The sequence below is a fragment of the Berghia stephanieae genome, chromosome 2 (assembly GCF_034508935.2).
Source record: "Berghia stephanieae isolate SIO BIC M18660-M18661 chromosome 2, UCSD_Bste_1.3, whole genome shotgun sequence".
NCBI lineage: Eukaryota > Metazoa > Mollusca > Gastropoda > Nudibranchia > Aeolidiidae > Berghia > Berghia stephanieae.
This window is the reverse complement of record NC_088361.1, coordinates 118894683-118909183: the sequence shown is the minus strand read 5'-3', so window position 1 is coordinate 118909183 and position 14501 is coordinate 118894683. Positions and strand designations below refer to the sequence as shown.

Genomic DNA, 14501 nt, shown 5'->3' with positions numbered 1-14501 from the left:
TTAGTGGATATTGCGCTTTATAAAAAAGCTCAATTTAATTAAATTTACTTTAAACGTTTTCTCACCAAAGCAAAACAGGAACAGGCGGAAAAACAGAGGTCAGGAAAATTGTAAAGCGATAATGACTTTCCAGCTGACGACAAGATACAATTGAATGACAGAACAATTGATTATCATGAAAGCAGGTTTCGACTATACGAGAAATGCTTTTTTCCCTTCGATCCATGAGTCTATAATAAAAAAAAATAAGAACAAAGCATCTAGCAACTTTATTCAGGGCCGGCAAATGTTGGGCCTTAGAGCACTTCCTGGATTCTGAGAGCTGTATAAATTAGTTCATTGCATTCCATTAAATTACATAAATTGGGTAAGCTTCAAAGATCTGCACATTTCTGTTATAGTGTCCGCTGACCAGTTAAGTTAGCAAAGCATGTGTGCCTTGTACAGTATAAATAAAATTCATGCAGAGTTGTCCGCCAAACACATGGACGACCAAGAATACAGGTCTGACTGTGTATGAAATTAGTTACAACTGAGTGCGGCTATGTGGTCTAGTGGTATGACACTCGCTTTCGGATCGGAAGGTCCTGGGTTCGAGCCTCGCGCTCGGCGCATAGTTTAGTCCTTGGAAAAGGCTCTTTATTCACATTCTCTCACCGTACTCAGGTGTAAAATGAGTACCTGGCCGTTAACAGCGTTGTCTTTGTCCGAAAAATTGTAATATCGCCTAACAGGCGTCATGTCCCGTCCTACATGTTAAATGTTGCTGTTGACCAGGGACCCCTTGTAAAGCGCATTGACCACATTTAGTGGATATTGCGCTATATAAAGATCAATTTTTTTTGTACTAAACAAAAGCATGTATATAGCGCAATATTAACTAAACGTGATCAAAAACGCTTGACAGGAGGTTCCTAGGCAACAGAAACATTCAATATATAAAACAAGACATGACGCCTTTGAGGTGATATTACAATTATTTTTCGGCAGAGACAACGCTGTTAACCTCCAGAGACTCATTTTACACTTGGGTACGATGAGAGAATGAGAGTAAAGTGCCTTTTCCAAGGACTCAGCTATGCGCCACTCAAAGCGGGTCTTGGACCCAGGACCTTCCAATCCGAGTGCGAGTGTCATACCACAAGACCACATAGCCACACAATGTAATGGTGACGATCATCATGATGCCTGGTGATATTGTTGTTAGTACTCATGCGGTAAACAATAATGTTACTAACTTTCTATTTGCAGCAACTTGATGAAATTCCCTTCACAGAAATATGGGATCCTAAATTAGCAATAATCAATATAGTGGGTGGATTGGAGAAGGACCGGCTGTCCGTTATGGTCCGCTATGAGGAGGAGGAAGTCCACCCTGTGGTCACGTACATGTGGTGTGTCAAGGCAGTCTTCATGGAAGTCCTCGAACTGGAGCACTTTCCGTTTGATACACAGGTATCTTAAACCTATCTATGGATCATGTTTTTGAAGGTTAAGTTCTTTCAGTGAGTCGTAGATGATGATGATGATGATGATGATGATGAGGAGGAGGAGGAGGAGGAGGAAGAAGAAGAAGAAGAAGAAGAAGAAGAAGAAGAAGAAGAAGAAGAAGAAGAAGAAGAAGAAGAAGAAGAAGAAGAAGAAGAAGAAGAAGAAGAAGGAGGAGGAGGAGGAGGAGGAGGAGGAGGAGGAGGTGGAGGAGGAGGAAGAGGAGAAGAGGGAGTGGGGAACAGGAATGGAATGAGAAGAGCAGGATTGGGATGAGGAATAAATAAATGTGACCCGTTGTCTCAAAACGGTATTATGTCGGGATGAACAGAATGCTACAAAGCCAAAATTTATGCTAAACTGGTGAAAAATTTGAATTATTGGTATTGGCACCCTGAAATGTTATATCCATTCTCCTCAATAAAACATATAAACACAACCCAAGTCTGATATTTCTGGTTATAAATTCAATTTTCAGCATTTTAATCATCCCGACGTAATACCGTTTTGAGGCGTAGGATAACAAATGTATTTTATTCAATTCCTATCAAAATGCACTATTCGTTACAAAATTTTATGAGTTTTTTTTTTTTTTTTTTTTTTTTTTGGGGGGGGGGGGGGTTATTTCATAATTCTGTATGAAAATTCCCTTGATAGATCCTTTCGGTTGGGGCTTTTGAAAATGGATCCTAGTGTCAAAAGCGAAATTTGAACCTGCTACCATTTCACTCATATTTGAGTACCTTGAAGTTAAAGATTACACATTATGACAACACTATTTCACTATTTCAAATATTTCCAGGAGTTGAGTGTGATCCTCAGTAGTGACAGACCCATGGATGAAATAGACTTGGTCCCTGATAACAATAACATCAGCAGTGTTGGCACTACAGCCGTAAAGGTGAGCTGGTCCAGTGGCGAGGCATGCTTACAGTTTTAGGTGGTGCCAGAACCAGAAGAAAATGACATAAAACATGCTAGATATATTTGTAAATACAAATGAAAGAAAAAAAAATAATGAAAAGACTTACTCAAATAAGTAAGAGGCGGTATATACCATTTCTCAGTTTTATTCTTTTTTAAATGTTGTAATCCATTTTTAAAAGATGGAGGCGGTGCCAGGCACCAAATCAATCAATGTAGCCACGCCCCTGGCTGGTCCTATTGTTATGAAATGTCTTTTTGATGTCTTTGTTCTTGTTTTTTGTTATTGTTGTTGTTTTTGGTGCTGCTAATGGTGGTGGTGGTGGTGGTGGTGTTTTAATCGTTGTGGTTGCTGTTGTATTTTATGACGTTTTTACATATTTGATATCAAATAAAAAGCATTTTCAAGACTGAGAATCTCTTTTCAAAGAGACTGTGAGGAACTCACACGTGAACGAACCTTGTGCTTTACAGACATGTTAATCTTAAAGCATAGCTGCTGTGTTGAATAGATGCCGATATAAGCCAAGATTGTGGGCCGTCCAGAGATTAAGGTGTGTATAGATGAAGAATCCATCCAGGAAGGATCAAAATTCTCAGGCGCTATCATTTATCTAATTATAACTAAAGGTCTAACCATTTCCTTAACCCTCTCCTTACCAGCCATTTTCAGGATTTTACCCAAAAGTTTACACCCAACTAACACAAAATAGATTTTTATCAATCAGACATAATAGCAGTGAAGTTCTTGCGATACATAATTTTCTTTAGCAAAACATGCTCTACAACACACTGTTCATTTTCTTTAAATTTTATCATGTACAAAGGAAATTTGAATAAGAATAATGTTAGTTGTATCGTAACGAATTTTCCTATAGTTGGTAAGGAAAGGGTTAAACCACCAATACGACTTCAATAAAGCGACAATATTGTGAGAGATAAAGATCTGAAAAAGTGTGTATGAATCAATGCCAGACAAGCGGGTGGTTGGATGGGAGCATCACCCTTGAATCATATACCTATGATGTTCGCATGGGTGTACGATCCGATAGTGATGTCGTTTCTTCTTCTCTTTACTAGCCTATCCTGCTTCTTTGGTTTGTGATTGTATTTTTGACAGGGGATATTTTTTTTTCTGAAAATCTTCTGCCTGTTTGTTCTTGGTTATTTATAATTTAGCTTATGATATCTTTAGGTTATGATTTTGATTTACATTTGTACTATTTTTGTTAGATTGCTTGTTTTTTTTTTTTTTTTTTTGTTTCAGCGGTCTCTCATATAACCTCAATTGTGTTGTAAGAGACCTAAAGCAACAAACAGACAGACAGACAAAAATGCCAGACAAAGTCTGGTATTGTTTCATACACACTTTTTCAGATCGTTGTCTTTTACCAGCGCCTGCTACCCTAATTTGCCACGTTAATGATGTGAAAGTAATGCTTATATTAACCTGTCTACCCCTACCCATGATTAGAGTGCAGAATTTCGTAAAATTGAGTGACTTCATATTGTTTTTAAAAATATTTCTTGGTACTTGAAAGTTTTTATTGACTCGTTATTTACCCTAAAAAAACGGGAGCCAGATTGAATTGTGCGAAGCACATTTTTTTTTTCAAAAACATCAAAGAGCCACTCGATTTCCACACTAATCATGGGCACGGGCTGGGCGGAATTAACCGAACGTTACTTTAACTCACATCACTGTTACTGCTTTTTTTTTTGGGGGGGGGGGGGGGGGGGGGGGGGGGAGAGTGAAAACGATCAAATTTGTTGTTAATTAAAATCGACGGGTTTAACCATTTGATTCAGAATGCCCAAGAATGGAAGTCATTCAGTCACGTCGACTTCACCAAAGATTTTCGTAGCACCGATAATTCCAACAGTACCATGCACCCTGTGCTCATCGCCTCTGCGCATGTCCGAAGACGTCTGGGATTCTACATGTGGAACGTGTTCATCATTGTGGTAAAAAAATATCGTTTGTATTTTTACTTTTCATTCATTACTCATTACTGTCCAAAAATACCCCTCAACCCCCCCCCCCCCCCCCCACCACCACCACCCTTTTTTATGGTTCTCTTTTTCTATTATAAAAAATTCAGAGGGTTAACAACGTGTGCGACTGACGAAAAGAAGAATATGAAAGAAATTAAGATGAAAAAAAAGCTTAAATATGGTAGTGTACAATTTTCTTATTCTTATTTCCACTATGGGTTCAATAATAATAAATAAATGAAACCGTGTCATGTGAGAGGATCAGTACGGAAAAGATACAGCGAAAGATTTACCACAACTACAGTGAAGCATCTTCCAGAAGAGTAATACGAGATGCCATGTCAGTAACGGGAAAGGAAAAGCTGAATGGTGAACAGGACCTCAATGTTCAAAAGATTATCTCGATATCGGCTACCATATGGACACACAAATGCAAAATATGGCTATGGTTCAACTTTTTTAAAAAATAAATAAAAGAAAGAAAATAGCAACGTTCAAATGACATGGGACGAGCCCTGATCTAACTATTGAGTTTTTTTGGAGAACCAATTGTCTGAACGACAAATAGAGGTAATTAAATTACGTTTGGAATCACAATATACGTCGCGAATTGTGTCAAAGAATGATTGCAAGACGCATTCCATACAAAGCAAGGGTAGAAGGACAAAATATTTGCGATTTCAGGTGTAACTCATGGTAAGATAATGCTGTAAGATGAATTGATTGAATTATGATATACAAATTATAAATAATGTTAATGATTGTCGTGTGATTTAATTATAACCAAATTAGATTTATGAGGGGTAAATGAATCATTATTTCTATAAAGCGGTCTTAACTTTGTGCAATGTCAATGACAGTATACGACTGTTTCTCTTTCAATCGAAGACTGCAAGTGGATCTAGGGCAAGTCCAGTTGATCCCATTAAGGAGCGCTCAAGAGCGTGTAGTGTTGGTAAATAGAATGATTTTTTTTAAAGCAAGTGATCTCTCCAGTTTTCATTTGAATGTCAACAAGGCACATTCCAACGAGGTGGCTTATTTTACATAATAAATTTGAAGCGTCACATATTGAAAGCTCCCCGATATGCCCGTGTTTTGTGGGTGACGTGTGCACGTTCGAACCCAATTTGTGGAAACAATGGAAGGTGCAATTTATATAATAGTAAATAGAAAGTTCAGATTTTATGCTCTTCTTGGGCAATGTTTTTAATCTACTAACAAAAGAGTGAAAATGGAGAGGCTTCGTATGGGAGCAAAACAGACAATGGACGTTTCGGGTACAAACCCTTCATCAGCACAACATCAGTATTACCAAGTTTTGGTCCCCATCAGTGTAACCAAGTTTTGATCCCCATCAATGTTTCTAATCCCTATCTATCATTTTTTTTTAATTCATAGAATTTCTTCCCACAATCATTTATAACTCACAATTGCCATAATCAATGTTGGTATTTTGGGGACAGTGTAACTCAATGATTGACTGATAAACTAGTTCGATTTACCCACCGCGTTGTGAAACATTGCGCAAGTCACTTCGTCCTAGCTCATTTTACTCTTGTCTTCCTCTGACAAATTTTCTCTGGGAGGCGAATAAAGGTTATTTAAAATTAAAATTATTTTCAGTTCCTAATTCTGGGTCTGAGTTTGACAATTCTATCCATCGATCCGACTGGCAATGATAGACTGGGAGTGAACATGACCTTGTTTCTCACCTGTGTGGCCTTTAAGCTCGTTGTCAAGACGACGCTCCCACACATCTCCTATCTAACATACTTGGTAAGAGCAGCTACCATTATTGTAAATACACATTTACTTTTAGCATTCTGATTCGTTTTAAATATTGTTTAATTGTAGTTTGTAAAGCGTGCGAGTTTCATTATTTAACAATATTGTTTTATCGGACAATTTAAGATTAATAAGATCGCTCTGTGAAGCTTTATTTCAGTTATTCTCGAGTCATTGTAGGTTACTTTGTGACATGCTATTCTGTGTAACACCCATGAATGAGTGCCATTCATCTGTCCCCGCAGTTTTTTCGCGGCCGCAAATTTTACCCGTGGTCGCAAAATGCCGTGATTTTGTCCGTCTTAGACTACATTTTTCATAAATGTATTACTTTTTTCTTTTCTCGGTACTCTATATTAGATTTCATTACTTGATTGTCCCTCCCCCTCCCATTATTGAGTGTAATATATAGTAATAGATGAGTCAGCCACGAGGCACAGGCACTATTAACACGAGGACATTATGTTTTTTATAACAACAATCGTTCCAACTCACATTACATTACATTAGACGGCGCTGAGAAGATGGAGAGATGACCAACGTGTTACAAATTTGACTGTTCCGGAATTCGTTTTTTTTTTTTTTGTGCGGGGGGTTTCTTAGCGGGTCTTCTAGCCTCCCACGGTGAGCAAAGAGTTCACGTGCTGTGTCTTCTATCCCCTATATCTATTATGGGGGCAGCGTGGCTCACCGGTACGGTCTTTGCTTCCTATCCGAAAGGTATCGAGTTCGATCACCCGCCGCTGCGCTGTGTGGCCTTGAGCAAGTCACCTCGCCTTAGCTCAGTTTGCTGCGCTGCACTGCGGCTGACGCCTGGGTTATTCCAGTCTTCCCTTGGAATAGACCCTAGAGACAAATTTCCCCTATGGGATGGATAATGGGAATTTTGTTTATTTTATTTTATGACGTTACCTTCCATGTTGCTCTCCGTCTTTTCTGGATTAAGATTGCTCGGTTTTTTTACTCTGGTCCTGGCGGGGGTCTCTAGTTGGGAGGGAGACAGTCAAATACAGTACTTATTCCTTGTAAATTATCTCTCTGTTATGTACTAGTACTATTATACATAGTTATGAGTTTTGAATTTTATTTCACTTTGAAAACATTTTAGTGAATCCTTCACAGAGGGACCCTTTGCTTGTGCCTTGGTGGGGCTTTTGAGGTTATGTCAAAATAGGCGCATCATGAATTTATCCCGAAATCTACTGTTCAATATCTGTTGAACCAGTCACCGTTGACTTTCTTTTTTTTATGTGGTGCTCTTAACTTAAGATCTGCAACTTTTGCTCTATCGCCTTCCTTAATACTGGGACTGAAAATGGTGTCGCTAGCGCTAAAAAAAAACCCGTAAACAGATCTAGGTGATATTTTTGGGAGGGGGGGGGGGGGTTGGCAATTCATAATTTAAAGATTTTATTTTAGTTGAAAATTAGTGAAAATGTGCTTATATTACTCAGAAAAGGATATTATGCTCAAATTTAAATGCATTATATCACTTCTTAACGCAGAGTGTTATTAAAATTTATTCATGAAGCTTCAAAGGACCACGTGGTGTTAAACCTGTCTGAATTTTGTAAACCTGCAGCTAATTTTTGGCTGAATTCTGGCAAATTTTGTCATTTTAATGCATATTTGGCAAAAAAAAAAATTTCAAATTTTGGGGTTTAAACTGGCAAAAAAAAAAAACTGCTGGGACAGATTCATTGATTTTCTTTCAATTTTATTCACTGTAGATTTAAGTCAAAATATTTTATTAATATGGCCAAGTTGGCAGGATAACGAATAGCTGCTATATTGTGAATTTAATAACAGTCTGTTCTTATCAAGTTGGCGATGTTCCAATGTTGATTTATTAAATAAATCCTTTGATTTTCGGCTAAGAAATTATTTTCATTGTGTATCTTTAATTTATCTATGACAGGATATATACGTGGTGTTCACAATGATGTACCTGGCAGCACAAGCATTTGAGAACGCCATAATCTCCCATCTTGCACGGTTCAAAAACCGGGAGAAGGTCATCATGTACGATGAGATAGCCCAGTCCATCCTCATATCTCTCCTTGTCCTGTTCCATGCCGTCTTTTTGGTCTACATTAGACTTACGGTAATTTGTAAATGCCGACTTGTTTGTAAATAAATTGTGAAAGCGAATACATTTCATTTCAGTTTTATACGAGTAGTTCATCATATTGATTGTGGATGTAGTAAAGCAATAATATTGGTTGACTAGCTAAGAGTAAGAGCAACTATCATGAAAATCTTTTTTATGAAATTTATGTAACAGAGTTTGCTTCCCTTCGCAATTATTCTTTCAATAAATCGTGTACTGACTCACGCACCTGTGCTGCGGCGGAGAAGAAGCATAATATTGTATTGTGCTATTACTGACAAAAATGTGGTGCACGTATGGTGACGTCTTTTCTGACTCAACCAACATTGGGAGAATATTTTCATTATATGCATGTTATAGGTGGCTCATCAGAGAGATGGAATAGATACAAAGAATAATAGGTGGATTTATTTTTTTTAAATAAGACTTTAAAATAGAAGGAGATGGATTCTTGATGCCGGGATGGCCAGGTAGGTTAAAATGTCGGGCCACGGTTGTATCCAATTTGTTGGCAATGTCCCATAGATGCTGTGCAAAGCGATCTCCCAATCTTTTACCCCGTCTTGCCAACGTAACAGACGTTGCAATGTGCCCATCAAATGACATACACCGGGTTGATGTCTGTACAAGTAAAAGGTATTGTGATGATCCAAATAATCTCCGGAATTGCAATGGTCTTGGTTTCATAAAGGTGCTCAGCGTCCTACAGTTAGGCCTCATTCATCTGCGGGCTGTAGGTCCATTGCCTTGTAACGGCTCAAGACAGCTGCGTTCAAGCAAATCCTTTAAGTTTCGGTCCGGGACAGCGAGACGGGGAAAAGACTGACTGGGAGATCGTTTTGCACAGCATCTACGGAACATTGCCAACAAACGGGATACAGCTGTGGCCCGACATTTTAACCAACTTGGCCATCCCAGCACCAAGGCCGCTCAAGTTTATATATTGAAATTCTGCTGCATAGACAGTATATCTCGTCGCAAACAGTAAACACATCTGATTAAAACCTTTGGATGTTTAAACCCCCTTGGACTCAACACCAGATAGACTATATCTTACATCTTTAGGTTTTTATTATTTCGTTCGTCGTTGGAGTATTGCATTGTAAAGATTGTCTCACATTTATGATCACTCCATTTCTAAAGGATCACTGTCCATTCGTCATACTTCTGGGCCCAATTTTATGTAAACGGACTAGATTTAGTTATTTACTAGTCTAGTAAATGACTTACTAGTCTTAAGCCAAAGCGGAGCAAGTGACTAAATATATCGGATTATATGAACGTTTTCTAGTCTCTGACTAGCTAGGCTCTAGCCAAGAAGTGGGCGCTGTAAGAACGGCGACTAAATCGGCTATTTTGTGCTGGTAACATCAAGCTCTCTAGTACACGATGGCATGTAAGATACCAGCCTTCATACTGTCAACGCAAAAGATTTCCAAAGAGGAATTTAGCAACACTTCCGGTAAAGATAATATTTCGTTCCATTTCATATTTGAACTTACTTTTGCCAATCAAATCACTGGATATTGACTGCCGACTGATTAGACTACAATGATGTCCATGGTCGACTGTCAATTCCATAATTTTGGCCAATAAAAGTTTCATTGAAACTCAAATTGAACAAAAACAAACAGAAAAAGTGTTCTGATGAATCACATTAGTTAAGTCAGTTACAATGCCAGCAGAATAACTTTTGTCTCCACAATGCTTTCTACTCGTTTTTTTTTTCGGTTGTTCTTTGTAGTGAACCCTTCGACTTCCGAGTCTCCGTTCACTCGCAATTGGCTAGCCCGATTAATGGGTTTGTTTTAAATAGTTGTTTTAATCACAAAATGTGTACTTTCGACGATCTGCACTTATCTTACAGTTTTTAAAGCCAGTGTCATTAGCAGCAGGATACTTTTTGCCTCTGTCATTCGTAACCGACGTTTTTTTCCTTCCGAATCGAAGCTCTCAATCTAAAAAATAGCTGCTTTCTTGCCGACGCTATAATATATCCTAGAAACTAGCCTCAGACTAAACTTGAAGTCCGGCCTCAGCAAATGACTAAAACTTGGTCAAACTGAGTCCGAATGTGTCGTGATTTTCGTCTGGGACTTGCCTGGTCAGCTCACATAAAATCCTATTTTTTCAAGTCCTTGACTAAAGTCAGAGACTAATCGCTAGTCCGCGTTCATAAAAATGGGCCCTGGATTATTATTTTCACCGTTTTAGATACATTGCTATTACAAATTGACTTCGATCCATAAGTGGTACATATGCAATATACCGCAACAATAACCAAAAATTGTATTTCTTCTTCTGAGTTAAATAGTGTGTTTTTAAAAAATATTTAGGTAATGTAAGGGAGATTTAAATCTTGTGTTCGTCTAATTTTAAAATGACAAGCGCCGAAGAAAATGTCAACTAGACTATTGCGAATAAATATTATGTATAGTCCAGTGTAATAGGTAACTTCTAAAGCACCAACATTTATAATGCTTAATGGAGCTTTTACAATAGTCATCAGGGATGTCCTTTGATTAAAACACAACAACTAAATATTTTTTTCGTGTAAAGACCATATGAAAATATTTCGTGCAAAGCTTCTCTTCATCAAATGGTATAATCCTCAAATAATAAGAAGGGCAGCCATCAAGCTCTCATCAACTGTTGCCTTTAAACAACAAATAAGTTCATCTTTTTAGAACAAAAATAAAAACACCACAAAAACAATTCAAGTCTCAGGCAAAAAAAAAAAGAAAAAGAAAAAGAAAAAAAATGATAGCCGGAAAATTCCAAGAAGCTGGTTTTCCGGCTTAATTGGAAAAGGACATCCTGAAGAGCGTTAATCCAAAAACAAATTAGATACTGTTAAGAGAAATATAATATATACATACAAATCAAAGTAGCGAAGAAAAAAAAAGAGATACAAGAATCTATCCATGCAACTCGTCAGTAACGGAGACACAAACACATAATGTTTCTAAATAAATGCACACCCATAGAGTGAATTAATGACACTATATCTCACTTAAGTCCAAAGGTGTCGACCCTTCCCCCATTGGCAAAGGATCCCAGCCAGAGACTCTAACCAAAATCAACTTGATAAGTTATTAAATGAAGAGGTCGAAAAATCAAGGCTATATTTTTGTAGCGTCAACCGTTATCAGAAGAAATAGTATTATCATTAAAACAGTATATCTACATGAAGGTTTGCATTTTAACTACATTTAATTTCTGAACGATGTCATGTATAGTGCATAAATTGGGACTTAGATGAAATCTTATAAATCATGCTTTCACTTTCACTACTTTTTTTTCCATATTGATTTTCAGGCGTTCAGTAGGCGACGTCAAATGACAGAAAAAGATCATGCTCATCACGTGAGTTCTTTCCTTTCTGTCTTATAATCAAATCCCTGTCGATTGTTGTTCCTCAACATAACATGTTATATTACTTTTTGGTTTTTTCTTTTTTTTTTAAAATGTTTTTGCTATGTTTTGTTGTTTTTAAGGTTTTGCTTGCAACACATTAAGGTCATATCAGCGCCAGTAAAAAGGAAGAAAATGGGATAGTAAAAAGCTATAGAATTATAATTAAAGAATCCAAGAAAAGGTAAGACAAAGGGGAATTGGTTCAAATAGGAAACAGATGTAGATTCCAAGAGCACACTATCAAAGTAGGTACTTAGTTTGAGATCACCCAGACATCAGCACAAGATCCCACTAAGAGGAATACACTCAAATGGTTACAAATCATATGTTGAAAATAAAAAATAACAATAGAGAGATGATTTACAAGGAAAAAAATATCATCTCCCATAACTATAACTATACATTCGACTGTTTCCCTCACTCCCAGCCAAGGACTCCTGTCAGGGTCAGGACAAAACCAAGTTATCTCATTCCAAGAAAAAGACAGAAAGCAATTGGAAAACAGACACACGCGGATAGTAGACACAGCAAGGACCTCCCTGCCCACTATGGGAGGTCGGGAACCCCACCCAGTTTGATGTCTTTAATTACATATATATATACACTGCCTAAACCAATGCAACCAATTCTCTCTCCTCAGTTGAAAGCGGTGGAACTGAAAAACAAATCAAAAAAAGGGCACCAGAACAGTCAGCCACCAGAGGAAAAGAAAGATAGTCAGATGAATGATTCTCATATTAATGGTCCAGACGGTTTTTCTCAGTCTAACAAGACTGTTTAGCAGTATCTGAAAAGTGAAGGTAGAAATTACCATGTACCAGATGTGGGGATTACCAGTACCAGATGTCAGGATTTACCAGATGTCGGGGTGTACCTGATGTTGGGATGTACCAGATGCCTGGGTGTGCCAGATGTTGGGAGGAACCAGATGTCCGGGTGTGTCAGATGACGGGATTACCAGACACTGAGGTGTACTAGATGTTGGGATACAACAGCCCTGCGGTGTGTCGGATGTTGGAATGTACCAGATGTCAGGGTGTAACAAATGTCAGGATTACCAGATGTCGGAATGTACCAGATTTCTGGATGTACCACCATATGTCGGAAAGTGACTTGAAAATTCAAATGATTAAAATATATACATTTTTAGGGATTTTTTTTCTGCTCGTTTAGAAGTTATGCTTTTTTCGTTTCAATAAAGCAAATAAACTTAACCCAAGTTAATTATTCTTGGCTATTGAGCGACTGCAATATCTACCAAATTCAGTCCCTTGATTAGTGGGCAAAGACCTTTCCACACGGGATTGTTTATCTCAGTGTTATTATGTAAGGGGCCACGGGACGAAACCATCCCCCCCCCCCCCCTTGTACACTTTGTACACCTATTTTGTCTGTAAGAGTGACATCTCAACCACCACCAAAAAAAGTTATAGCCAAAAATCGATACTCTTTTGGGAGTTATGGCCCCTGAAAGGTCACTCAGTGCAAAAAAATCACAAGTGTCCTGTTTGTCTTTAACACTGTATATCTAAAAAAGTATAAGTACTAGACATATATAATTGGTATCAAAATAAAGCTAATTGAATGTACTTTTGAAAAATATAACAGTATGCTCATTAGCCATAATTCATAACCTTGAAAATTGATGATAAAAGCGGAAAATAGCTAATTTTGACAATTTTTAATCGATTTTCTCAGTCCACAAGAAGGCAAAAGGGTCCAGAAGTGGGTTTTTTTTTTTGGAAATTATGTTGACTGCAGCATTTTAGCCAACCAGTCTGAAAAATAACCCAAAAAGTATATTTTAGGTGATTTGTGCCATTTATTATTAAAATTTGATAATTCTAGTATTCACGGATGATATAATTCTGGCTTCGGTAACCTCCACCTATCTCTCCATGGACACTTTGTCACTATCTTCTGCACTGTCAGAATCTCTGATATCCTCACTGTCCGAATCACGGTCTTCTTCCCTGTGATCACCTTGTCCATCAGATAAACTGTCATTTTCTTCTTCATTATTGATATCACTAGGGACTATATCTGATAATTCATCTGGCAGGAAAGAACCACTGTGCCACTTGATATCTAGGATACCCGAACCATCACTGATCCATCCACTACTGTCAACACTTGGGAGGTTGGGTACTTGAAGTGATGCTCTTCTCCAAATCAAAGTCTGGAAGTTTGCCCTGCTTATATGGAGTACAAGAACATTCCTACATGGAGGCAGCTTAGGAAGGTCTATACCGCTTCTACATGAAAGAAGGTTTCCTTTGCTGTTGAATGTCTCGCTAACTTTTTCAAATCTTACTTCGTCAACGCTTTTAGTAAAAGCTTTTCCATACAATCGGCAAACAAATGCCTCAAGTTTTAGAATGTCACCTTCTGATACATTTTGTGTCGTTCCAAAACATGAGAATAGCTTGATCAAATCTTCATCTATCAGCAGAAGTTTCAGGGCTTTGACCTTTCCTCTCCCTGCGAAAGAGCTTGTGGTATCACATCCTGTGAAAACATGAAGACCCAATAGGACATCTCTAAGGGGTTTGGACATAAATCTTACCATCTTGGTTACATTGATCTGGCGTCTATTGTTTCCAGTTCCAGTCTGAAAAATCAATACCTTGTCAATAGCATCACAGTGTGACAGCAGTAAGAGGAAAACATCTGTGTCAGGTGACTTTACAACTATTCTAGCTGTGTGAGACTGTTGGGAGGCATAAAGGCAATGGAGTATAATTCTAGTGTCTGCCTCTTCTTGTGTAGAATTGAAAGA

General features: G+C 37.9%; 1 protein-coding gene across 1 annotated transcript in view; it reads left to right on the top strand.

The window, feature by feature from the left end:
* Positions 1 to 12936, top strand: part of LOC144966413 (cys-loop ligand-gated ion channel-like) — a 16901-nt gene extending 3965 nt beyond the window's left edge. Inside the window, exons 3-9 of the mRNA XM_078902835.1 lie at positions 1252 to 1455; positions 2291 to 2389; positions 4222 to 4377; positions 6034 to 6186; positions 8114 to 8299; positions 11624 to 11671; positions 12363 to 12936. Of these exons, the coding sequence (XP_078758961.1) occupies positions 1252 to 1455; positions 2291 to 2389; positions 4222 to 4377; positions 6034 to 6186; positions 8114 to 8299; positions 11624 to 11671; positions 12363 to 12503 (987 nt within the window). The 3' untranslated portion in view covers positions 12504 to 12936. The remainder of the gene's footprint in view (positions 1 to 1251; positions 1456 to 2290; positions 2390 to 4221; positions 4378 to 6033; positions 6187 to 8113; positions 8300 to 11623; positions 11672 to 12362) is intronic.
* The last annotated feature ends 1565 nt before the right edge of the window (positions 12937 to 14501 follow it).